We start from the raw sequence: 27,669 nt of genomic DNA, 5'->3' as shown, positions 1-27,669 counted from the left end.
CTGCCCAAGATGGCCTCTTAGTGCTCTGGAAAACTTTCATAAATAATATCAACTGCAGAAGAGGACTCCCTCGTCTATGGGGTGGCTTCCACCAGAGTATCTTATTTCATTGTTAATTATGTTTTTAATATAGCCTAATGTTGTCATTCCCAAACCAGAATCACCTGAAGAGCTTATTAAAACACAGATTGCTAGAGCCAACCCTCAGACTCTGTACTTCTGGGTTGGAACCTGAGAATTTATATTTCTCGCAAATATCCAGGTGATGCTGATGCTTTTGATCCAGAGACCACACTTTGAGAGCCATTGAATTAATGCTTTTGCTGTTCTTGAATTTGCTTTCTTTTTGGAAGTCTTCCCTTGGCTTCTCTTGACACTCTTCTGGTTTGCCTGCTGCATTGTTGACTGTTCCTTCCCAGTTTTTGCTGGTTCTTTCTCCTCTGTGTTCTAGATGTTGAGGTTCTCCAGAACTCAGTTCCCGGGCCCCAGTATTTAGATACTATTTTTTGGTAATCTCACCCAGTTGATTGACTAGAAATAACCAACTAAATGCTGTTATTTAGTTGCTAAATGTGTTACTTAAAAAAAAAAAATCTGCTTGCTCCATTCTTTGTTTTCCTTCATTAAACTGTTGTCTAATCTAGACATTATCCTTGATTCATCTCTTCCTCTCCACCCATCCTGTCTGCATACAGACCATCAGCAAGCCCCCTTTTTTTTCTTTTTAATTTGAGACAGAGAAAAAGAATCTCAAGCAGGGAAGGAGGAGTGGAGGGAGAGGAAGAAGCAAACTCCCCACTGAGCAAGGAGCCTGATGCAGGGTTGATCCCAGGACCCTGAGATCATGACCTGAGCCGAAGGCAGACAGTTAACCAACTGAGCCACCCAGGTGCTCTACAAGCTCATTTAACCCTCCCTATAAAATGTATCCCAGATCTGCCCATTTTTCTGCACTACCATCAACTTTGTCCTGACAGCTATTCTCTCTTGCTTGAGCTGCTGTAATAGGCTCCTATCTGGTCTCTCTCTGTTTTCTAGCTTCCCTACAATCCATTTTCCATGTAAGAGCTAGAGTGATTTTTTTAATATAAAATCGTATCACATCTTTCCTTCTTATATTCCTCCTGTTGCTTCCCATTTCACTTACACTGAAATCCAAACTCCTTTTTGTGATGCAGAGAGCCATTCAGGATGCAGACTCTGCCTGTCTCTCCAGACTTATCTTGTATCACTGTTCCCTTCTCCCACTGTGCACCGCCCACACCAAACCCTCCAGGTATTTCTCTAGGTCATCACTAAAATGTCACCTTTCTCAGTGCAGCTTTACAGGACTACCCCGTTTTTAAAATTGGTGGTGGTGAGAGGTAGTGCATACATGTGTGTACACACAAGATTTTTCTTCTTAGCACACTTGTTATTTACTAAAATATATGTATTTTCTTGTATATCTTGCTTCCTCTCTGTCTCTCTCCACAAGAATATAAGCAGTAGGAAAAAGGATTATGGTTTATTTTGTTCGCTTTCTATATTTTGTGTGTCTACGATACCACCTAGTCTACAGATAGAGTTCAGATATTGTTGAATAGGGTGTGAGGTGTTATTCCTCCCCCCACTTAGGGCCTTCACATTATTTGTTTTTTCTTTTTCACATTATTTGTTTTTTCATTCAGATATCAAGTTAGTAACCCCCTCAAATGGCCTTGCCATTTCTGTCCATCCCAAAGTTTCCACTAGTCTCTGTCCTATCATCCTCGTTTTTTGTTTTCTGCATGGCATTTTTTTGCAGTCTGATGTTTTTCTCATTCATCTTTTTGTCTGTTGACTGTCTCCCCCCCCCCTTAATTAAAAGCACATTCCATGTAGATCAGGGCCTTCATCTTATTTATTGCTGTATCTCTGGTATCCTAAATGGTAGCTTAATATAGTAGACATTCAGAAACTACTGGTGTAAGGAGTAAACAAATGAAGTTCATTATTCTCTTGGCATGAACCTCACCTTTACCCCTTTTGAGAGGCGAACTTACTTATTTCTCTCTTGTTTACTGACTAGGCCTTTCCCCTTTGGCTTTCATTGTTCTCCAAAACTCAGCTAAACTCTGTATTTGAGTTATCCCTGTATTTGAGTTATCTACCATCCCACAGCCTGTGATATAGGTTCCAGCAATTTGCTCTACAACAGCCTCCTTTCAGCAGTTCAGAAAACTCTTAATTTTCAGTTGCCTCACTTTTCTCTTGGCAAGAGTTTTTTATATCATTTCCTTGTTCTCTTGGGCTGAGAGAACCTGAGTAGGGGCTCCCTTTGTCTATCTCCCTTGCATTCTCAATCATCTGTAGCTTCCCTTGTTAGCTAAGCTGCATGAGGCTGCCCTCTTTTAGGAATCTCTTTGAGAAGTGGGAGGGAAAAGTCCTTTTTGCCCTCAAATCCCTAAACCTATCCTGAATCCTTAAGCCTATATCTGAAGGGAATGGGGTGTTTCTTTAGCCACCATCATAGACTCACCTTTGGCTCACTTCAGCTGTGAAGTATTTTTAAAAAAATATTTTAACACTGTTGTTTTTTGTCTTGAATTATTTCTCTACCTCACAAAGTCAGTTTTTTATTTTTTTTCTTGTTACTTTTAATGTCCCCTACATTTATGCCTTTTGGAAAAAATGGGAGGTTTTTTGATATTGCATTCTGAATAGCCAAATGTATATTTCTTATATATATTTGGCTTTTTTCACAGTTCTGGCTCACAGCTCCCAAAACTCTCAGATGTTCCTAAGTGAAGAGAGATATAAAAATGTCCATTTACTTCTCTCTCTCTCTCTCATGTTGTTATGTTAATGAGGCTACTTTTGAACCCTACCAAAGGATTGGGGCTGGTGCTGGGAGAACCTACTTTGTGATTAGAAGGTTGGAACTTTCAGTCCCATCCCCCAACCTCCGAGGAGGGGAGAGGGGCTGGAAGTCAGATCACTTGCCAGTAACCAAAGATTTAGTCAGTCATACCTGTCTAATGAAGCCTCTATAAAAACCCAAAAGAACAGTGTTTGGAAAACTTCCAGGTTGGTGAACACATAGAGGTGCTAGGAGAGTGGCTTGCCAGGAGAGCTCATGGAAGCTCTGCACCCTTTCCGCATACCTTACACTATGGTTCTCTTCCATCTGGCGGTTCCTGAGTTATATCCTTTTATAATAAGCTGGTAATCTAGTAAGTAAAATGTTTGAATTTTGTGAGCCACTCTAGCGAATTCAGTGAACCCAAGGAGGGAGTCATTGGAACCTCCAATGGGTAGCCATTAGTCAGAAGCACAAGTGATACCTGGGCTTGTGACTGGCATCTGTAGTTGTGGGAGGAAGGGGCATTCTTATAGAACTGAGTCCTTAACCTGCAGGATCTGATGCTATGTCCAAGTAGATAGTGTCAGAATTGAATTGAATTATAAGATAACTCAGCTGGTATCTGAGCATTACTTGGTGGTGTGGAGAAAGTCTCCTTCATTGGAATTGGTGATCAGAATCATTCGATACACAGAAATTTAGTTCTTTAAGCATTGATTCTGTGCTTCTAACGTCACTCCTTTGAATTCATAGCAATTATCTTTTTTTTATTGTGCATTTCAGTTTATGTATACCTTAGGTATCTTATACTTTCTTTACTATCATTTTGTATCTTGTTTCACTGTATATGTGAGGTATCTTACATACCTAACACAAGTGGAGGCTTCTTAAAGCCATGGGCTCTCATCTTACATGAATATGCCTGTTTTATATTTCAAAGTGTTCCAAAAAATTGTTTTCTTAAGCAACTGGAGGAAAGTTTATCACGTCCTCATTTGTCCACATTTTGTTACCATGATTTTAAGTTGAAAACTCAGACTCAGGGGCGCCTGGGTGGCACAGCGGTTAAGCATCTGCCTTTGGCTCAGGGCGTGATCCTGGCGTTATGGGATCGAGCCCCACATCAGGCTCCTCCGCAATGAGCCTGCTTCTTCCTCTCCCACTCCCCCTGCTTGTGTTCCCTCTCTCTCTGGCTGTCTCTATCTCTGTCAAATAAATAAATAAAATCTTTAAAAAAAAAAAAAAAGAAAACTCAGACTCAGCCATTATCTCAGCACTAGATGGCACTTGTGCATCACAGCTAGTCATATAACACCCAACAGTTTTGTGACACGTGAATGATCCACAAATGTAATGTTTGGAATTCCTGCATGGACATTCCTGAGAATAGGAAAATGAAACAGGAGGAGACCTACTAAGTACCTGTTGCTTTGAGGTATTTTTAAATACATGGTTGAAGAATATTTTAAATTCATGATCATAATTTCATAGTAATATCAATAGTCTGGTTTCCTTCCATACTTTCTTAGACTAATGTTTCCATAAAGTTGAAATTTGTTTCAGGACCTGTTTGCTATTCATCATGGCTAATTGTGAGAGAAATGAGTAATATAACTCCTTACACTGATTCGAACCCAACTCTAAGCACTTACTCTTTTGTAGGATTTAAGAAAATGCATGGCTTTGGCTTTCTTATGAACCCTATAGATATCACTGAGGACACTGTAAGCATCTCCCTTTTTACTCTTGAGAAAACAGAATCGCAGAGATGTTAATCTCTCCAGCATTAATAGCTGATAGGTGGACAGAACCTGTATTCAAACTCAAGTCTGTTGGGTTTTAGAGCCTGGATGTGCTCTTTTCCTTACTCTGATGGTGCAAGGTTTAGCTAATACCCATTCATGTTAAAGTAATTGGATGACTAGTGCAAATGACTGATGTTGGTTTCTTCCCTTACAAGAGATATAACTCAACACCCAAAAACAACCCAATTAAAAAATGGGCCAAAGACACGAACAGACATTTCTCCAAAGAAGACATACAGCTGGCCAAACAGACACATGAAAATCTGATCGACATCACTCATTATCAGAGAAATTCTATGCAAAACTCAAATAAGATATCACCTCACATTTGTCAGAGTGGCTAATATCAAAAACAACAAGAAACAGCAAGTGTTGGTGAGGATGTGGAGAAAAACGAACCCTCCTGTGCTGTTGGTTGGAATGCAGACCGGTATGGCCACTGTGGAAGACAGTTCTTTAAAAAGTTAAAAATAACCTGTGATCCAGTAATTGCACTACTGGGTATTTACTCAAAAACTATGAAAACACTAATTCAAAGGGATACACACACCCTCTACGTTTATTGCAGCATTATTTACAATAGCCAAGATATGGAAGTAGCCCAAGTGTCCATCGACGGACAAATGGATAAAGATGATGTAGTGTGTGTACATACACACACACACACACACACACACACACAAAACACACACACAGGAATATTATTCAGCCATAAAAAAGAATGAAATCTTGCCATTTGCAACAATGTGTATATAGCTGGATATAGTCAGAGAGTATTATGCCAAGCAAAATAAGTCAGTCAAAGACAAATACTATATGGTTTCACTTATATGTGGATTTTAAGAAACAATACAAAGGAACCAAGGAAAACTAAAAAGACAAACCAAGAAACAGAATCTTGACTATAGAGAACAAACAGATGATTACCAGCGGGGAGGTGGAAGGAGGGGATGGATGAAATAGGTGATGGGGATTAAAGAGTACACTTATCATAATGAGCACTGAATAACATATAGAATTGTTGAATTACTATATTGTATACCTGAAACTAATACAACACTGTATGTTAACTATTCTGGAATTAAAATTAAAAACTTAAACACTTAGAGATGACAAAAAATAAAATAGAGGAGAATGTCTTGAGGCATGAAAAATGCATAGAATAGTACCTGGCACATGGTAAACATTCAGTAAATGGCACATGGTTAACCATTTGGGTAGTTTTATACATTATTTAACATGAGAAATGTCCATACTGCTTTGTGTAATGTATGAAATAGAATTTGAGCTGTGGCCAGAGTGGCCATACATCCCAGTTTACGGCTACTGTCCTGGTAGTTGACCACCCTAGCTATAGCCAGCTTTGTTACAGAAGAGCTTTGTGCCCAGGGATTTCTTCTTGTAAATCTGTCTAAAATGAAAACTCCTCCTCCAAGGAAAAATAACTGGTACTTTTCTGACATAGAATAGAGATATTATTAATATATATAGATATATATATTAGGATCCTTAACATTCTGATGTTAAACTCTCTGGCGTCAAACTGTGCTTGCTCTTTACTAATACAGTCTTGGGCAAGTTATTTTATTTCCTTAAAACTAGGTGCCTTATCCATAAAATAAGAATAGCATTAGTACCAGTCTCCTGTGGTTGTATAAATGAGATAATGTATGTAAAGCACTACATAGAAAGTACATCATAAATGAGGGATGTATAGAGAGGTAGGTTTTTCACTTAAGGAAAAAGCATAGACACAAGGTACATTGGAAGCTGAAAAAATGGAGTAGATGACACTTAACTAAGATCCTTTACAGTGATAAAAAATCTAATGATTTTGTTTTACAAGGATCAAAAGCTATTCTTTTGTTGATTTTATATTATGGCAAATTTCAAACATTTGTGAAAGTAGAAGGCATAGCGTGAGAGAGCAGTGAACCCATGAGGTACCCATCACTTAGCTGTCAACAGTAATACAATACATGGCCAATCTTTATTTTATAACTTTCAGCAATAACTTTAATGAGATATTTTACATATCATAAAATTCACCCATTTGAACTGTTTAATCATTCGTACAAATTTGCCAAGTTATGCAACTGTCATCATGAATCAGTTTTCAGACATTTTCATCCCCTTGGTAATAATCATTCTGCCCTGCCCATTTACGGTTAATCCCAGTTTTCACTGTTGGTTCCAAGCAACCACTGATCTATTTTCTGTCTCTATGGATTTGCCTTTTCTGGACGTTTCATATCAATGGAATCATTGATAGGTGATACGTGGTATGTGGTTTCTTGTGTCTAGCTTCTTTCACTTAGCATAGTGCATTTGAGCTTCATCCATGTTGTAGCATGTATCAATTAGTCGTTCATTTCTTTCTCTTGATGAACGTATTCTGTTGTATAGGTGATACCATGTTTTGTTTGGCTTCACAGTGGCCAGTTTTTATCATCTGTATTTTTATCCTTTCACCTCCGTTTCATACCACTACTGAATTATTCAAAAGCTATTTTTAATTTCATGAATATGATAGCTTAAAACGTTGATTGTATGTTCTTGCTTTTTATACCTATTTTCCCAGTTACCATCTTTCTATCCTCTCATTCATCTTGCTTGTTTTAATTTGTTTTCTTGCTCCAGGAGTCTTTGTTGTTTGTTGTTTTGGTTTTACCTGACAATGAAGAGATGTCTAGATCATAAATGTTCAAAGATAGAAATAAGTTCATTTCATTATTTTCTCACGTTAATGAAACTTTATACTTGCTCAGTGGCAAATCCAGAGAGTGATGATTTTTTAAAATCTTTTAATAAGCCTTTCAAGTCGGCTTCAGTGTTATATGTTGGGCTGGATCTATTTATTTCTGCTTCTCATGGGTGTTTGTTTTTTGTTTTGTTTTAACTCAGGTTGTTGGAAGAGGAGCCTTTGGAGTGGTTTGCAAAGCTAAGTGGAGAGCAAAAGATGTTGCTATTAAACAAATAGAAAGTGAATCTGAGAGGAAAGCTTTTATTGTAGAGGTAAGTCGAGATGTTTTTTAATGTGTAATTCTTTACCTAAGATACTCTGTGAATTTAATATTATGAAAAAGTTGTTTCCCAATTGTCATTTCTCTGTATACTTGAACCTCAACAATTTGGTTGAACCAAAGCTAATGCTGTAGAAACATTTTTCATTCACACTCTTAATTCTGATTAAAAATTGGGGGGAAAAGACTCAGCTACATAAATGAATTCATCCCTGAATTAAAATACAGTCTCAGCCGTGTAATTCATATTAATTTCAAGGCATAGGATTTAAATTTTAAAATAGAGAAGAAATGGTATTCTCTCCCATTATCTAAAATTAAGAAGGGAAATTTTATGCATTCATTTGTGACTATTTTTAGAAATTCAAATGAGATCATTTTACAGGGAAATAATTTCAAATTTGATTTTTTTTTCTCATTTACCATGAAAATCTACAACTCTGTTCTCATAGATTCGATGATGGAGAATTCAGTAATCAATAGTACTTATATTGTCAGATTTATTCTTTATTAATTTTGTACTATTTTGTGTATTAGATCACAGTAGTTCCTTAAATTAGTGGGGTTTTTTTTCTCATTGGCCAATGGATAAGTGGTCTTTACCATACAAACCTTTCTGAATTTATATCTGATTGTATTTAATTATAATTTGCAAGTATACTTTATGATATTTTTAATATATAATATGGAGAATGAAAACTTAGTTGGGTAACAATGAAGTGGATTTTTGTAATTAATTGAATGAATTGAGAGATGCTGATAGTTTGGGGTCCTCATGAAGAAAAGATGATGTCTGGTAGTACGCTCCAAGAATGGTCTCATCCTTGTCTTATTCGTGATTTTTGTTTATGGTTTAGATAAGGTCTAAAAGTGCATTGGCACTTCCACAAAACTAGCTAAAAGCGTATGTGTTAAATGCTAGGAACTAGGAGTCAAAAAGATTAATAGCTTGGATAAAAAAAATTTTATTAAGGTACAGGTAATTCAGATCATCAAATAGTTCTCCACATAGTCTTATTTTAAAAACTTTAATCCCCAGACCATCCTCCCATCAACTTTTCTGCTTCTCAGAGGCAACTACTTTGAGTTTATCCCTTAGTTTTGTTTGGTATCACCCAATCCAGGGACTCTTCGTTTTATCAAAGAATCAACCTCTAAATGTTGGGGTGATAAAGAGGCAGTCACTAAACTGAAGTCAGGAAGGGAGGGAATCTGGTCTGCCTTTCAGCTAACCTCTCTGTTCCTTCGTTAGCTTATTTGCAGAGGTACCTGGTACTACCACCACTCCCAACCCTTTGGAGGTTTTAGGAGATTAATCTCATTTCTGCTCACTCTTTCTCATTTTTTTTTTAGATCTGCTGTGTCAGTTATTGCTAGTCATTTGCTTTCCAACTTCCAAAAATGTGTGCTGTTTTCTCATTTCACATTCTCTTCATCCTTCTGAGTTTGTGCCTTGAAAAAATGCCTTTAATGGGCATTTAATGGTGGGATTTGGGGAAGGAGCAGAAATAAATGCTTAAATAATCTGCTGTCTGAAGCTCAGTGCTAAACCTTTAGAAGATGAAATATAAGTATATTTTTATGTATAATAAGTGAATATAATAAATTGTGATATTATTGTATTAGGACTGAAAATACACAAATGTTGACTGTAGAGAAATACAGCTTTCTAGTAGCATATAGTAAAAAGGTTTACTTTAGTGGACTTCTTATGAGCCAGCAGTATAGTGAAGATATAGAGAAGAGGAAGAGAGGGGAAAAGACAGAAAAGAGAGAAGAAAGAGAGTAAGGTGCAGTGTGGAGGGACACATTAATAGAAGTTTGAGGTGTGGAGCAAGAGAAACAGTACAGCCAAACCTCTCACTGGTCTCAATGTGATTCATTGGCTTGGGGAAGATTATTTGCATAGGTACCTGGTACTACCACTAGGAAGTAGGGAGGAAGCTAGGAAAACACACTTACTGTAGCAGTTCATGTTGGAATTACTAAGGCAATGATAGTGGGAATGGAGAGAAGACAATTCAAGAGATGGGAGAAAGAAGTAGAAGACAGTACACATATGCAGAAAGAGTACAGATTTTTAAGTCAGATGAACCAAAGTTCAAACCCAGGTGGTAGCTGTAGGATATTAAGCCGATCACTTAACCCTCTCTGAGCCTTATCTTAAAGATCCCTTTCCTTAAAGGTAGAAATGGCAATACCTACCTTGCAGAGTTGTGAGAATTATACAGTATCTCTAAAGTGCCCACCAGGGCCTGGCACAGAGTTAGGAAGACCATGCAGCCTTAGCCCTGAAGGTGATGACGGTGACATAGCTTCTTGTGCCTTGGATCACTAAGCTCGGTGCTGTCTCTGGGATGGTTACTTAACATTTCTTGTTAAAGTTTATTTTTTCTTATTTGTACTTATTATGGCTTGTTCATAGCTCCTCTTACAAGCACTTTGCATTTTGCCTTAATTATTTGTCTGTCTCCCATGTAAAGTGTGAGAGCTCTAGGGCAGGGAATCCTTACCATTCTGGGCAGGTATTTATGACCACAGTGCCTGCTACATAGTGAATAATGATTGTTGAATGATTAAACTAATGTTTTGTACACGCTGAAATTCTAATGATGCTGTGAAATCAATTCCTCAAAAGTTAGCATCTTTTAAAAGACACCTTGATTTGTTACAGCTTCGACAGTTATCCCGTGTGAACCATCCTAATATTGTAAAGCTATATGGAGCCTGCTTGAATCCAGTAAGTTTGTCACTTTTTCATTGTCACCTGTCTATAAGCATTGACAAAGTAAATGTTTGCAGGTGTGTAGTTTATGAAGCTATTTTGATCTGTTACATTACTTTTTAAAAAATTACACTTCATGTATTTGTTTTTAGTCTGTTAGCAACACAGTATATTGGAGGAGTTCTCTTATCCACTGACTTCATCTTACAAGGCTTATGACATTCTGTGACAGCATCTACCCAGCCCTGGAGAAAGTTCTCAGAGGTCTTGCAATTATGTTTTTACATACACCTCCACTCTTAGACAATGGGCCCCTACAAGACAAGGCCTTAGATCATAGATCCCCTTCTTTTTCCCTTAGTACCATTCACATAGTGGGGACTAAAAGAATAATTTTTAACGCATTTATAAAATTAAAGATTGAACTCCATTATCTGTCAAGTCACCTAAGATGGTATAGCCCTGTGGTTAATTATACTGACATATGTTTCTTTCAGGTGTGTCTTGTGATGGAATATGCTGAAGGGGGCTCTTTATATAATGGTGAGTGTCATTAGACCTGTCTTTATCTAGTAGAGTAAATTCATTGAAAAGCTTTTAATATACACTGTTAGTTACTTAATGAAATATCTTCATACTTTTAATGTTTTTCTTTTTGCCCTCTCAGCTTTGAGCCTCCTCATTTGAGAACTCTTTAACCATACTTTCTTCCATTTCATTCAGCTTAATTTGCTCTCTTTACAAAAAATAAAATTGTGAAAACTCACTTCACAAAACATTTTAATTATAACAATGAAAGAAACTAGGTCATTTAGTTATTTTTATAGAACAGAGCTAACTTTTTCACTCTTAAGAAACACCAAGCATATAGTAAATATATTAATCATTGCATTTATATAAAATAAATGGTTGCATTTTATTTTTTAAGTTAACATTTTATTTAGATTTTTATTTATATTTCCTGCCCATGTGTTCATCATTATTAATGGGTATCTCTCAAACTCCATTGTCTTACTTGGTTGAACTATTTCTAGTTTTTAGCTGTTGTAGAAAGCATAATTGTAAACATGCTGGTACACCTTGTTTTATTTCTTTTTGTACTACTTCTCTGTATCTTACGGTAGTATGCCATCACATTGCTTATAATTTATATTGTGTGAAAGATTCTGTCAATGTGGAAAAGTTTAGTAATGTCTATTAATTTTGCTAGAGTGGGTGTAGTATAACAGTTAATAGAAGTATTATTACATTTTAGGTACTTATGCGGTAGTTACCCATTTGAAATTATTAGATCTTTCCATCTCTGTATTTAGAAAAGAATTAAAAGCAGGACTGATGGGAGCATGTGTAGAAAAATACCCAGTCATGTATTCCGATAGTGCTCGCATTCACCTTGTATCTTCTGTTATATGCAATAAAGTTCTTTTTAGTTTGTGCCTTTCTTTTGCAGTGCTGCATGGTGCTGAACCATTGCCATATTACACTGCTGCCCATGCAATGAGTTGGTGTTTACAGTGTTCCCAAGGAGTGGCTTATCTTCACAGCATGCAACCCAAAGCTCTAATTCACAGGGACCTGAAACCACCAAAGTAAGTTCTAATAGTGTGGTGTCTGTCTCTGTCTCTCCCCCTCCAACCTTTACCCACTTCCTAATTCAAGCTAATTGTTGCACTGACTTTCTCTTTTTTATTGCCTTTGGGCTTGTTTGAGAGTGTTTATTTTTAACTCACCTTCATTATTTAGTCATTTATCTAAGCTTGCATTTTAAAATGTTGTCTTTAGTAGGATTTTTATTTTAGTCAAATTTTTATGTGAATAACTCTTGCCATAGATTGGCATACTTCTACAATTGGTTAGCCTATAAATCTTATTTTGTGCCTGTTGTATATGTTGCTGCCCCCAGACAGCCCGTTCCGTAAGAGCAGAGACAAGTTTGTCTTATTCCCCCGCTATATTCCTAATAGCTAGTACAATGACCACATGTAGTAGACATCCTACAAAAATTTATAAAGCGGTTATGATTTGCCATTTTAGGGGAAGGTAAAAGGACATTTCTGGCATCTGGGTAGAAAATGAAAGTATTCTGGATTTCTTCATATTAAGGATCCTAGGACTTTGAAAGAACTTCAAAACTCCCTAAATGAGTACTTTAAAAGGATGAAATTTTGAGGGGTTTTTGTTTGCATAGGTACTCAATTAAAGAACATATACATGTGGTATTGTCCCCTTTTCTCTCTGATTTTTTTTTCTACTTTATCCACTTGTGAACAGAGTGAAAAAAGTCCAAATGCCATTCTCTCTCCCTACTCCTCCCGGCACCACATCAGTCCTCATACAAGAGGTTTCCCCTAGGAAATGAGTTTTAAGTATTGCATTCTCTTGATACAGGTAGCATTAAAGTGTCCCTTCTGGGTACAACTCGTCACTCTCATGTCTAATCTGATACATTCTACGTAGGTCTCAGCTCTTGGGATGTCTGTTCTCACTAGTATACCTTATTTCTACTCTCAGGCTTAAACTGATTTCTCTTTCCCCAGGTCCCTGGTCAAATAATATTTAAGATCCAGATTCATGACACTTTTATTTTTTTAACTTGACTCCTTGAGGCTATTGCCTTAGCTACCTATCTTGGTTAGTGAAGAAGACATCACTTTGTCTTTTTTTTCCTTTTTATGAAAATTGAGTCCTCTTTTGCTCTTCTTAACACACAGCTGAGTTATCAAAACAAATTCATGAGAATCATAGCTCTTATCCAGGAACAAATTGACTATTGATTCAAAAGATATAGGCAAGCATCAGATACAAAGCATCTTTTTCCTGGAAGAACCAGAAAGTATCAGGTGGAACTCTCAGAAGTATCCCTTTTCTTCTGCATTAGGTCTTACTTTGGCTTTGAAATAACTGACTATTGTTAAACAATATACATGAAAATATCTCACAAAAGGAAGTCTTTTCAGTTTTCCAACATCTTTTCTATTCCATAATTATATAAAATGACTACCTTTATTCTCCATCTACCCATACCCCATAAATCCATAAATATTATATTTATTTTAACCAACCTACTTAGACCAGTCATGTCCTACTAAAATCATTTGTAGATATGGACCCCCTTTTGCTAATAAATCCCATCAGTATATTTACAGGAAGTCTGGCTTAGATCATTCATTCCTCTTGGGCATCCTTATGGGTTGCACTCATTCTGTAGTATTGCAAATTGTCTTTGGGACATCCAGTATACAAACTGGGCTTTAGAGTTAGAATTGGTTTTTCAGAATGTACTGGGAAAAAGAAAATTCTTCGGAATGGCTATGTTTTCATATATAATTGTATAGACAAGCACACATACTATGTTACTGTCACTGGAAAACCTGTGGATTCTGTGGTCAGGAAGAATTCTTCAGAATGGCATATAAACAAGGCACCTGATGATTTGGTTACGTATTTTATGTAATATCAACTTGTGCTTGTGCCCCTATTTTCATCTTTTGCAGGTTCATTTGCATACATTTCAGAAATAAAAGTGTGTTTTTGGTCCCAGCTATATGAACGTAAGCCTACAAAGATCGTTTAGGTTCATATTTCAGTGAGCTTTGAATGTCACTCATGGCTGGTGACCTATTAAAATCTTAGTGAAGGAGTGCTAATTAAAGTAATAATAATATAAAAGTTATTCAGAAAAAATTATCTTGAATCTACCAAGATGAAACAAGGAAAACCAGTTACAGTTCTTTCCTTGGGTAAAGAGCAGTTAGAGCTGGAACAAGAACAGTAAAACAGGAAATTTTTTGCTCAAGTGCATGTACAGGTAAATTGCATTTAGCATTCTTTGCACTTCAGTTATCATAGGAGATGTGTATAGTAGTTTATCTGGTTTATCCTAGTCATGTTGGACTAAAAAGAAACTTTCTAAATAATCTCTCAAGTTAGAATTTTAGTATAAAATTATATACAAAGAATTTATGAAAATTAGGGGCGCCTGGGTGGCACAGCGGTTAAGCGTCCGCCTTCGGCTCAGGGCGTGGTCCCGGCGTTCTGGGATCGAGCCCCACATCAGGCTCCTCCACTATGAGCCTGCTTCTTCCTCTCCCATTCCCCCTGTCTCTATCTCTGTCGAATAAATAAATAAAATCTTTAAAAAAAAAATTTATAAAAATTATAATTTCAGAGAACCCCATATACTGCTATTGAATATTACTACAGTGTGATGGTACAGCTTATCTTTATTTCTGTTTGTCATCAAGAGGAAAACCTAAGTAAGGGTATACTACTTGGTGAGTACACTTGGGTAATATAGCACCTAGGAAAATCAGAATCTTAAGTTCAGAAAGTTTTCTGGAAATCTTTCAATAAGTTACTCTAACCGTAATAAGAGTTATACTCCCCTCGCACACACATTCTAAACATAAGAAATGGTTTTGGAGTTGGACATTTCTAGAAGTATCTTAAAAATAAGGACATTTAAAATAAGGACCATTTTTTTTCCTTTTCCCATATAGGTTTATTTTACTTTTTTCTTTAACTAAATTATATGTTGTTATTTTCAAATAATATGTGCGCGTGATTAAAAAAATATTCAAATAGAAAAATATAAAGCAAGTCTTTCCGCCTTCTGTTTCTATTCCTCAAAGAATAACCACTGTTTAGTTTTGTTTTTTAACTATGTATGGGTTATTCTATATATAATGTTGCTTTTTTCACTTACATGGACATATTTTCTATCACTATATTCAAATATTTACCTCTATTTTTTTTTTACCACTTTATTTTTAATAAATAATATTTTCTGTTACCTCTTAAGTAAGTACTTGAAACTATTTTTGGTCTTATAAGCAATCTTAGACTTGAAAGACTTGATTTACAGAGCTGTTTTTAGAATGTACAGTGCTACTCAATCGTTTGATGTTTTGAGATTCTGCAAAGTTGTTAATGCCCTAAGTTGGGGCTTCTCAAACTTTCCTAACCCCCAGAACAAAGTTGTGATATAATATAACCTCAGTAGTTCTAAGACTAGGAACAGAGCCCAAATAACCCTCCTTTAGGAATGTTGCATCCAAATTTTGCATCCAACTTCATATATTATGTAATTTGTTTTAAAGTTGATGTTAGGATGTTAAAAATACTTAAAACTGAGTAGAAGTGATGGTCCAGAGAGAAGTGCTAGCTTTAACCTAGGGCTCTGTAGGCTCCCTGCCACTTATCCCACCATACACTGATGTAGTGCCAAGGTTTCATACTCTAGTTTGAAAAGCACATAAAGTTAAGCCACAATATCTGTGCATTTAAATCCTAACAACCTGTGTGTGCTGATAGAGAGTGTATAGAAATGTGGCTTTTATTCTGTAAGAATTTTGACACTCAGCAGTATGCGAACAAGATCAATTGAAAAACCATCCTACAGCAAACACCCAGAGATACTGCATATGACAAGTATCCTTTTACATGCATAGGTGATCTTACAAGAAAATAAGGGAAATCATCAGGGCAAAAAATGGAAAGCACTGAATCCTGAGAGAATTTAATCCAAACTTGGAGGCTAAGGGACTCTACTGGGAGCTTCTGTCATTATCAAAAATGTAGAGCTGCCCCCCCCCCCCCGTGTTATATAATTGGAGATAGGTCCTTTGTTCTGCACCAGGTGAAGTAGCAGAACCGAGATCTCTCCATAAATTTAGGATCCCTGGAGGGAACAACTTAAAAGTGGGCTAGAAAAAATACCACTTTTCTGACGAGGCAAACATTTATTTCTTAACAGAGGTCTCCCCACATGTGAGTTTGAATTTACCCTACTTGGACAATCAAGAAAAATCCCAACAAAACAGATTAAAAGTGTTTTGGGATTGGGAGTGTCCCAGGGCATCTAACAGTAAGTGAAACTCCATTTTAAAGTCCTGTGTTTTTAGTCGAGGCTTTTAATTATTCCAGATTAAAATCGATCAAATATGAAGCCACAGTAAAAACTACCACACCTATAAGTGTCCAAGATACCATGAGTAAAAGTCAGCAGAAATAACACAAAGCAGAATTAAGCCCTCAAATATTAAGACTCCAAATATTTGGAATTACCAATATGGAATTATGCCTACAGTTTTCACCCCTAAAAAGGAATTAAAATGGGCAAGGAATAAACTATTCAAAATGACCAAAGAACGAAATACAACATTTAGGAATAATTGAAAATATTAAATAGTAGATCTGAAATAGGTGACAAGAGAATTGGTGAGCTGTAAGATATGTTTGTAGTTACCCAGAATGCAACACAAACAAATAAATAAATGAGAAAAATGATAGGTTAAGAAACACAGGGAAAGGAAAGATAGGACTAACAAAACAGAACTCCAGTAGAAGAAAATAGGATGGAGAGAGTTTAAAAATCAGGAGGGATCGGCCAGGAATTTTCTGGACAAAGGTATGATTTCTAAACAGGATAAATGAAAAGAAGTCTACCCCATGACACACCTTTGTGTGGCTACAGAACAACAAAAACAGAAGGGAGATTTTTAAATTAGCTAATCAGAAAAGAGATTACCTACAAAGGATTGACAGACTGGTGTATAGTTTCCAGCACCATTAGTGGAAGCTAGAATACTGGAATCATAATTTCACAGAGCTGAGAGAACATAGTATACCTGCCCTAAATGATTTTTTTAAGGAGAAGTGTGAGAGTTAAAGATGTTTTGAAAGAAAACTTGGAGAGAATTCACTATAAATGGACCTCATTAAAGGTATTTGGGGAAGAAAGAAAATGATTACATAAGACAAGTGTAAGATGTAAGAGATGGCGGTTGAAGAGCTAAATAATTTATTTCTACTTGTTTACAGAAAACAAGTAGAATCACTTCTACTTGTTTACATATGACTGTAAGCCTTTTAGGTAATGATATAGAGAGTGATTTACACATTTATTTTTAAATGTTTAACTTTTTAATAAGCTAATAAAAGTCTTTTACCTTCATAGTTCTTTTTACACTTTAAGTGCCTTATATTGATTTCAGTTTTTATAGGAGTACTAAGTTACATTGGGATATAAAAAACCTAAGACTCTGAGTAGTAGTTTCTTTAAAGGAATCATAATAGCTAGGAATATTAGTTATTTTAACACAAGCTGCTGTAGCTAATACTGGGCTTATCACAATAGAAATTTATTGTTCATGCATGTAAAATCCAAAACAGGTGTTCCTGTTTGGCAGATGATCTCTCATATTGTCATTTAAGGACCCAGTTAAGCTCCCTCAATTTTGTACTTCTGCCATCCTCCAGGACTTTGGGAACTTATGCACTTAACCAGCAGATAAAGAGAATGGAGATCACATATGAGAGGTTTTTTGAGCCAGGCCTACAAGTGACCCTCCTGCTACCCACATATCAGTGGCCACAACTCAGTCTTAGCTATAAGTACCTACAGGAGAGATTTCCCAAAATGTCTCGTATGCCCCAGAGGAAGAAGGGGATGGCTTTTATGAGCAGCTGGCCAGTCCCAGAATATTTACTGCTCTAACCACAGGTTAGAACCACTCACTGCTCTTTGCCAGTTAAACATCCCAAAGGCTCTTCCAGTCACCATCCAGTTCACCGTCCAGGATGAACATCTCACGATGACATACGGTCCTCCAACTGGTCTGGATGTGGCCTCCCATAATGAATTAAAAGAACAAGTTATCTGTCACCTCTCCCTCTCCCAACTCACACAATACATAATAGCAGAAAGACAGGACAATCAGTAAAAGTTTTCACTGGGAAAAGGGAACCATGGAGGCATACAGCAGTTACTAGTCTATAGGGATGAAGTCTTGGCATTGTCTTGTCCCTCTGCCCTGGATTTGTGGGATGGGTCTTGCTGAGACCGTCCTTTGGCCCTTGAAAAGGAACTCCTTTATCCATAGCTCATGACTCCAAGCTTCACCCTTTTGTAGGTTCCTCCTTGTGCATTCTTCATACCATGTCAGATGTAGGTATTGGCATATACTCTCCTTGGAAGCTGTACGGTTTTCACAGCTGCACCCTGCTTATGTAGTTCTGGGGTCCTGAGGATTGTTGTAAGGCTCAAAACAATCAAAATTCTTTCAATTAGAAATTTGTGGTTCCTTCTACAATATTAATTTCCTCAAAAGTAGGCTTGTGATCTCCCTGGTTCCAGTCAGTTTCATGTGCCTGTGACTATTACCAGAATTCTTTCTTAGACTAAATCTTGAACCTGGTTTATTTGATTTCTGGCCACATTGCCTTTTCTCAACTGAACAGAGACACCTTGAAATCATCAAGTTTAGGTGGGAAGTACTTTCTCTTATTTGTTCTTTGCTGCCGTACTGAGTCTTAAGGGCCTTTGTCAGTCTTACTTCCTACTATTTGGAGTCTACAAGCAGTCAGCTTTTCCAGTCCTTCAAGGCCACAAATTATCATAGGAGACAAATTTTACCAAACATTTTGCTATGTCATTACATGGATCTCTATCTTTCCAGCCTCCATTTTTTCTTTCTTGATGCCTGCTGCTAAGCTAATATCAAATATATTAGATTTTTGTTATAGCAGCATCCACTTTTTTTTTTTTTTTTTTAAGATTTTATTTATCTATTTGACAGAGAGAGAGACAGCCAGCGAGAGAGGGAACCACAAGCAGGGGAAGTAGGAGGTGAAGAAGCAGGCTCCCAGCGGAGCCCGATGCGGGGCTTGATCCCAGGACCCTGGGATCACGCCCTGAGCCAAAGGCAGATGCTTAACGACGGAGCCACCCAGGCGCCCCAGCATCCACTTCTATACCATTTTCTTATATTGGTTAGAGTGGTACTGTTAATAATAGATAAGCTCTGAAATCGAATGGGTTTACAAAATACAAGTTGATTTTTTTCACTCATATGAAGTCCAAAATAAAATAGTGAGTTTCTCACATGGTGGCTCAGGATCCAAGGCTTCTTGTAGGTTAAAATCCTCTGCATTCAGCGGCATATAAGGAAAGGAAAAGGAATATATGTATGTGGGAGATTGTTATGGCCTGGCTTAAAAGTGAAGTACATCACTTCTACCTACAACCCATTGGTTAGAATGGTCATACAGCCACATCTAACTACTCAGAAATCTGGAAAATGTAATCTTTTATGCCCAGGAGGGAAAAGAAATGGGGTCAGTGAACAGCTAACCAGTCTGGCAACAGTAGGCTAAACTAAAGACTCATTTCTGTTCACCATAACGTTAATAAGAACAAAACAGGTTTGCAAACATTTGGACCATGATCTACAATAAAAAATATTTCACAGTCTATCATGTGTACGTATTAATGTGTATAAAACTGAAACAACGTACATCAAACAGTATTTAATTTTACGAGTTGTGATGCATTTTGATATTTTCTATTCTGTTTTTTTAAATGCTGTTGTAGTCTACCAAATCAGTTTTGTGACTTAGGTTTCCAGATCTCTGACCTAGATTTTTATGATTTAGATTTTATGACTACGTTTCTGCCTGCAGCTTGAAAAACACTGCAATAGATAGATTGAGGTTAGGGGACAAGTGATTTATGAAGGTATTGATATCCATTTACTTCCATTTTAGGATACATAATGTTGACCCACTAGAACTTTTTTAAACCCCATGTTTTATTTTGGCCCAGAGAGATGTATAGTCAGGAAAGATTATGGAGAGAGAGATGGAGACATCAAAATGTGGATCTAGCAGTCTCCTTAAGAGAACTAGGTTAAGGTCATTTAATTTTTGCTAATATTCCTCTGAACCATTGAGCTATTACAGTGACCAGGAAGCATTTGACAGAAGTTGAATGATGACATTTTGCTTAACCATTTCTACCACCACAAATGTCTCTTCTTTTATTGTAGGAATCAAGTATTGGTCTTACAACCTTTGTTTTTGTTTTTTTTTTAAACAGCTTGCTGCTGGTTGCAGGTGGGACAGTATTAAAAATCTGTGACTTTGGTACAGCCTGTGACATTCAGACTCATATGACCAATAACAAGGGGAGTGCTGCTTGGATGGCACCTGAAGTTTTTGAAGGTAAATGACAAAAGCATGTTGTGATTGATAATCTGCCTTCTTACTCCATGTACATCCAGTGTGTGTTTATGGCTTTACCCTGTTTTAGTGGTTTTATTTCTGCATAGTACATATTCGAAAGGATATACAGTTGACCCTTGAGCAGTGCAGAGGTTAGTGGCACTGACTGTCCCATGCAGTTGGAAATCCTCATGTAACTTTTGACTCCCCCAAACTTAACTACTAGTAGACAGCTCTTGACCGGAAGCATTAGTGATAACATAAACAATCTCTTAACACATGTTTTGTATGTGTATTATTTACTGTATTCTTACAGTAAAATAAACTGAAAAAAGAAAATGTTACTAAGAAAATAGTAAGGGAACTACATTTATAGTGTTGTACTCTATTTCTCAAAAAAAAAAAAAAAATCCACATTTAAGTGGACCTCTGCAATTCAAACCAGTATTCACAGGTCAACTGTACTAGAATCTAAGGAGGTAGTAAATAAATACAGCCCTAGATCTTAAATCTCATAGCAAGTTTTGTATTGTGTAGCAGTGTCCTATGCAGGTTCAAGTATATATACAGTCAATCCTCATTTTCATATTCCACCTATTGCAACTGTAAAACTTACGTATTTTTAACCCTAAAATCAGTATTCATGGTGCTTTCATGATTGTTTGCAGGCATATGCAGAGCAGGGGAAAATTTTGAGTCATCCAACACATGTTCTCAGCTGAGGAACAAGACAACACATTGCCTTCTTATTTCAGCTCTTGCCTTCTCATTTCAGCTCCCAGACTGTGTCATTTTATGATCTACTTAGTGCCGTGGTTTTTTTCGTTTTTTTGTGTGCTTTTTGTTGATTTCACTTTTTAAGATGGCCTCCAAAGGCAGCATTGAAGTGCTTTCTAGTGTTCCCAAGTATAACGAGGCTGTGATATGTCTTACAGAGAAAATACATGTGCTAGCTAATCTTTATTCAGGCATGAGTTATAGTGCTGTTCCATGACTTCAATGTTACTGAATCCACAATATATAGTAAATAAGGTGTCTTAAACAGAAACACCTATAAAACACGGTTATTTATGTATTGATCAGTTGACGCTAAGAGATTCACAGGAACCTAACCCTGACTGTCCCTACGAGCCAATGATTCAGCATTCACTATCCAGTCTTCACAGAAACTTTATAGAACCTAAATACCAAGAATAACAAGAATCAGCTGTGCTTTGTATTGGTTTCCTAGCAATTAAAAATTGACAGTCTAAATGAGCATGCCTTAGAAGAAATGCAAGTAATCTGGCTGAAATATGATACTAAGAAAGACAAGTAAAGGATAAGCTTATGTTTAATTTCTTTTACATCTCCATATCTCACTCAGGTTCTAAAAGAATGATCCGTAAATTTCAGAATAGTTTTCTGTATGAAAATATCAAGTTATCTTTTAAATGAGAAAAGTGGAACTGAAGATTTGTATGTTAGGAAGTATGACTGTCCATAAAATTCAGATATATTTAGTAATCAGATTCTGATTATGGCTCATTCCTTTTATTTTTGATGAATTTAAAGTTTTTTTGTTTCTTTGTTTTTAGCCACCTGAGAGAAAAAGGAATTTGCCATGCAGTTGGTCACTTGAGTGGAGCTCTTTTGCCATAAAATTCAATTAAAAAGTGAATGAACCAGCAAATGTTAAATTATACAAAATGAAATAATGCTTCCTGTTTTTAAGTTCATATACAGAATACATTGGTTTAAAACTATTCATTTTTTTAAAGATATTATTTATTTATTTGACAGCGTGCACACAAGCAGGGGGAGCTGCAGGCAGAGGGAAAGGGAGAATCCGGCTCCCCATGGAGCAGGGAGCCCGATGTGGGGCTCGGTCCCAGAACCATGGGATTGTGACCTGAGCTGAAGTCAGACACTTAACCGACTGAGCCACCCAGGTGCCCCTAAAACAATTCATTTAAAATCCTTTCCTGTGAGTTAAAATCACATAGTATTACTATAGTGTGAAAAGCAAAAAGATTTATTTATGTATACAAAAGAGGCCAGAAATAAAAGTTACTTTCAAAATTTAGAGTAATAAAGTTCATACTGTAAGGCTTGTAGATTTCTTCATTTCTGAAATATGTCAGCCTCTATAACCCAAATTAGATTGTAATATCATTTTAATGCTTGCAGTGCACTGCTTAGTGCACGTGTTGGTACACATGCTAATAAGTACATGTGTGGCTATCACTGTAATCATTCTTACAGTGCGTTTTGGGGGCTTTGGGGGTTTTTTGGCTGTTGATTGTGCTGATTCACCCTGTTTAGTGATCCTATAAATTTTGCAGCATAATCAGCTTATAAATTTGTTATCTATAACTTTCACTGCTTATAGCTTTTAAGTATGCAAATTAAGAATCTTACCTTGCCAGATATTGAAAAGAAAGTCTTATCATTAAATTAGAAATTTCTTCTTTTGTGATAGTAGAGTAGTTCTATCAAGAGAATGAATGGTGAAAGAAAATTTAAGATTAAAAAATTACAGAAAGTACAAATGTTTCATACTCTGCCCCACAGAAAGTATAAGTCTGAATAAAGAAAAGATGAATCCTGTGCCTCTCTATGAAAAGGTAGAAAATGACCAGTTTTCTAAAGTGTTTTTTTTAGTTCATTATTAATGCTTAATCGATAAATAAATGTTTTGTTGCAGAGACTTAAGGTGCTTAAGAAAGAGTAATTTCTCAGCTCTACATGCGGCACCCTCCTGTTTTTGTACACAGTGCTCATTCTTAACAATTTATCAGAGCGGTTGTTCCTGTAAGTCATGTGGAAAAGAGTCTTGAAATTATACCACCTTTTTCTCTAGGTAGCAATTACAGTGAAAAATGTGATGTCTTCAGCTGGGGTATTATCCTTTGGGAAGTGATAACACGTCGGAAACCCTTTGATGAGATTGGTGGCCCAGCTTTCCGTATCATGTGGGCTGTTCATAACGGTTCGTAAAAAGAAATTTTTCTTTAATATATTTTGTATATTTTCTGTCTGGACAATTGTATCTACCTCAAAGAAGACCATTTATCCCTAACATTAAAATGTCCAGTTCTTTGTTACTGGAATATTTTGCTGTCATCAGTCTCCTACCCTCCCCCTCACCCCCAAAATCAGGTAGGGCAGGTCTGAGAGTGGTCCTGTCCTTTGCCCAAGGCTGAGGAGGTCTGCTTGATCCTGCTAATTAGGGAAAGGCCATCAATAGACAGCCAGAGCCAGCTACCTAGGTTGGCTTGCTCTGTGGGATAGAGAGCCTCGGATTGGACTCTGTGGAGAAAATAAAATTAAAAAAATAAATAAATAAAATCTTTCTCAAGGTTAAGGTAATTGAGGAGGTATAGCCTTTTCTCTTGAGATAGCAAAGTATAATAGTAAAGGTTGTTACTTCAGCTATTCATAAAGGCAAAACACAGAGTGCTTTACATATGCTTTCATTTTATCTCCTCATTCATCCTTATAATAAGGGGAGTACTATTACTGCTTCATTCAACAATTTTACAGTTTTATAGAAACCAAGAATTAGAGAAGGAAAGAAAGTTGCCCAAGGTCATCAGATTAGTGAGTGGTATTGCTGGGATTCCCATCCAGATCTTTCTGACTCCCAGTGTCCATATTTTTAAGTTATATTGACTTATGAACTCAGTGTCCTTTATCCCTCCTGCTCCTTTTAGATATGTAGTTGTGATGTTTCTAACCACTCAGGATGATAGAATACATGTTCTTCATTAATCAAGTTAATTCACGTTTGATTTGGGAAAATACACTCTTCATGGAGGGAAATTGCTTAACCTTCCTAATTTTTATATCACTCTTATTTAATTTCTATCAATTGGTTATTCTGATTAAGACATTTTATTGACATTTTAATACACTGTTACAAAGATCATACAAATACCTGCCTAACTAGGTCATTCATAGACTTGTCAAACAGTACCATCATCTGGGTAATCTAAGTGGGTTTTTTTGTTTCCTGTACTGCCTTTCATTTTACTACCTTTAATGTCATTGTAGAGAATGCTAGAGCATTGACTAAGACAGTGCGTTTTGGTTTTCTATCAATTGTCAGTAAATAATTGACTGTCGAAGTACAGAATAAAACAGCTAACTTATTAGTTGGTAAAATTATGAAGATTTCATTATATTTGAGGCTTTCTTTAGGGACCTCACTATAATATTAGTCTTGGTAATTACACAAAAGTTGACAGTTTTCAGTTGGTGAAATGATGGATTCACAGCAGCCAACGAGGTCTGCCACTGACAAGAGAGTCATTTAGAGGTCAGTAAGTATAATACTATAGTGGATGACTTTTCCGATATGGAAGGTGATTTTTCAGACACATCTGAAATTTTTACAGTGAATCTGAGAATTTAGTTCAAGTAAGATTACCTCAAACCACCATTTTATTTTTCTTAATAAAGCCCACTAAGCCATTATTAGTTGTTAAAAGAACAATGTTAGAACAAATGAGATATTATTTCTCAGTCATACTCTTACTATAATGCATATTAAAAATTTTAATTTAACTTGCAAAAGGTGTACCCTCCCCTTTATGAAAATATGTTAACCTAATAGACAAAAAAAGTACTTTTATTATTCCAAAATAAATCTTAAATTACAAGATCTATAAAATAAATACTGTATTGGAAATACATATAAAAAGCTTACACCATTCTTTGGGTAAATACATTCTTTCCCCCCCCCTCTAATTTTTAATTATAGGTACTCGACCACCACTGATCAAAAATTTACCTAAGCCCATTGAGAGCCTGATGACTCGTTGTTGGTCTAAAGATCCTTCTCAGCGCCCTTCAATGGAGGAAATTGTGAAAATAATGACTCACTTGATGCGGGTATAATCCTTCTTTTGAGGGTCTTTGGATTTAGGGGAATTTGGTGTATACTGAGTTCGAATGGGGCTTTAAAATGAAAAGACATTATTGCTGTTTCCTGCTTTATACTTTTCTGTATTGTCCAAGTTAGAATGGGCATTTATTACTCATATTATCAGAGGAGGAAATGTTATTTTGGGGGAAAAAAAAGTCTAGTCTTTATAATGGAAAGATAGCTAGAGTAGGTTTCTGAACTTGCTTTTTCCTCCTGCTTAACTTAGTGGACAAGTGTGTTTGTTTTGGGGCCTGTTGCCTCATCTATAATGCAGTGCAAGCTAAATTAGATGTCTTTATACAGGACTTAGGTATTTTCTGACTCTAAAACTTGCCAAACTAAATTTTAAATTTTCTTGAGTACAGATCTTCATCATGCGGTCATTTATTCAGGGCAGTAGTATGGTTGTATTCCCAGACACATTTATTTAATGATTTTTACCTTCTGGTGTTTCATTGCATATTTTTAGCTTTTCCTTCACCATTAAAAAAGTTAAACTTCTAGGATTTATAGATAGAATTTTTTTTTAATTTTTTTAAAAGAACCCTTTCAAATGATTATCAAAATTTCTTAGTCTATAAACAAACACTTTTAGAATTATTTGAATATTTTAGGCCTCTAGTTTTTGATACATTAACAAAATCTACTGAGTGGTACTTTGACTTTAAAAATGCCTGAATTTAGAACAGTAGAACAATTTTGCTCAGTAGATGAACCCTTCAATCTCCTTAAATATAGACTTCCTAAATGGCCAAAGATTTGTTTATTCTATTGAAAATGATTTAGGCAAACTAAGCTTGAACTAAACTGATTAAAACCTACCATCATATGTGAATACCAGCTATATAGAGAATCCTAGGCCCTGAAGATGTGCTCATAAGAAAACAACTTGGTCTCCATAGTGAGATACCTTAAAACATTGGGATATATAAATTGTTCAAATTGTGATTGTACTTATATGTGCTTTGTCTGATTTGAAAAGAAAACCTTTCTTTTTTCCCCTAAATTTTAATTTTTATCCAGCAAAAATTCCCAATATTGTATCTCCGTTTTATAGAGGAACAGCCATAATCTATCTTTGATATTCAAAATATTAATTCTAACAATTGTTCTATGGCATACTAGGCTCAGTTGTCAAACTGACAATAATTTCAACAATTTGGAAGTTTGTATTAGTGCTCTGAAAACATAAATACATTCTACATAATTACAAGGAATGATACTATTATATTTGATATATTCCTTTGGAAAAATGTAGCGGTTTGCTTGAGGACTATCTGGGTTCTGTGTAAAATAGCTACTTAAGTACATACACAGCATTGATCACAGTTGAAATTTAAGAGAGTAGCACATTATCATCATCTTTGTAAAATCAAAAACTTAAGGCATATACTGAGTTTAGACATCTATAAATTCACTATATGCTTGGGAAAATAAAGTACTGTCTCTGCTACTTTCACATCCCAGGACAAGGTAATAGTTAATGTGTATTCTTCACATTAATTCTTACAGGATTTATCTTATATTAAAGAAATTTTAAACTGTGATTTACTTTTTCATATATAGTACTTTCCAGGAGCAGATGAGCCATTACAGTATCCTTGTCAGTATTCAGATGAAGGACAGAGCAACTCTGCCACCAGTACAGGTAAGTGGATAGATTGGAAGAGTAATAACCTAATTTTTATATGTCTCTGTTCCCATGAAATTATAATCAAGAGGCAATGAATGATGTCTCCATTTGCATTTTAATTTCTTCATTTCATATGATTGACTACAATTTGGGTTTCCAGGTACATCATTCTTCATGAAGGTACCCAGTTTAAAGAGTTACTAAAGATCTGCTTCCAAGTCTTAGAATTCTTGTACAGTTAAATAAAAAAAGATGGGATCTTGTATTGCTGGGGATGTCATTCTTTATTTGAAAAATAAAATCGTTTTTGCACAGATATGGGTAGATCAAATAATATTAGAAATCATTGTAAATGTAAAAAACAACATATTTCTTCATCGTGAATGCTTTACTTTTTGGTCTTTGTAGAAGAGTCTGTAGAAACTCTTACTTAAGAATTCTTTATTTTTAGTTCAAAGTTCCTTAGTTTTCTAAATACAAAGTAATGGTGGGATCTATAGTTTGTGATCATCAAAAAAGACAGTAAAAGTAAGTCTCAACTTAGAAAAATTGTGCTTTTCAAAATATATGACATTTTAAGCATTCATTATTTAATTACAACTAAAATGTACATGTGTATATGTACACATATATTTATCCTGTACTTAAAATTTTATTTTTACTGACGAGTATTTTTGCTGATCTGTTTCCCCCACCTCAAAAATAATTACATTTATTTTAAGCTGGTTTAATAGTTATTCCCAAATTC

General features: G+C 35.9%; 1 protein-coding gene across 5 annotated transcripts in view; it reads left to right on the top strand.

Moving 5' to 3' along the window:
* Positions 1 to 27,669, top strand: part of MAP3K7 (mitogen-activated protein kinase kinase kinase 7) — an 89,252-nt gene that overhangs the window by 6,618 nt on the left and 54,965 nt on the right. For all 5 annotated transcript variants that reach the window (XR_006781366.2, XR_006781364.2, XR_006781365.2 and 2 more), the window contains exons 2-9: positions 7,534 to 7,644; positions 10,327 to 10,392; positions 10,875 to 10,920; positions 11,828 to 11,966; positions 20,255 to 20,379; positions 23,222 to 23,350; positions 25,124 to 25,254; positions 26,855 to 26,936. Coding sequence is in view for 2 of the 5 variants with exons in the window: in XM_045807053.2 (XP_045663009.1) it covers positions 7,534 to 7,644; positions 10,327 to 10,392; positions 10,875 to 10,920; positions 11,828 to 11,966; positions 20,255 to 20,379; positions 23,222 to 23,350; positions 25,124 to 25,254; positions 26,855 to 26,936 (829 nt within the window). In the remaining 3 variants the exon portion in view is untranslated. The remainder of the gene's footprint in view (positions 1 to 7,533; positions 7,645 to 10,326; positions 10,393 to 10,874; positions 10,921 to 11,827; positions 11,967 to 20,254; positions 20,380 to 23,221; positions 23,351 to 25,123; positions 25,255 to 26,854; positions 26,937 to 27,669) is intronic.

Source organism: Ursus americanus, chromosome 11 (genome assembly GCF_024610735.1).
Source record: "Ursus americanus isolate L20-20 chromosome 11, mUrsAme1.1.p, whole genome shotgun sequence".
NCBI classification, from domain to species: Eukaryota; Metazoa; Chordata; class Mammalia; order Carnivora; family Ursidae; genus Ursus; species Ursus americanus.
The sequence above is the reverse complement of the archived record's forward strand: the minus strand, read 5'-3'. Positions and strand labels throughout refer to the sequence as shown.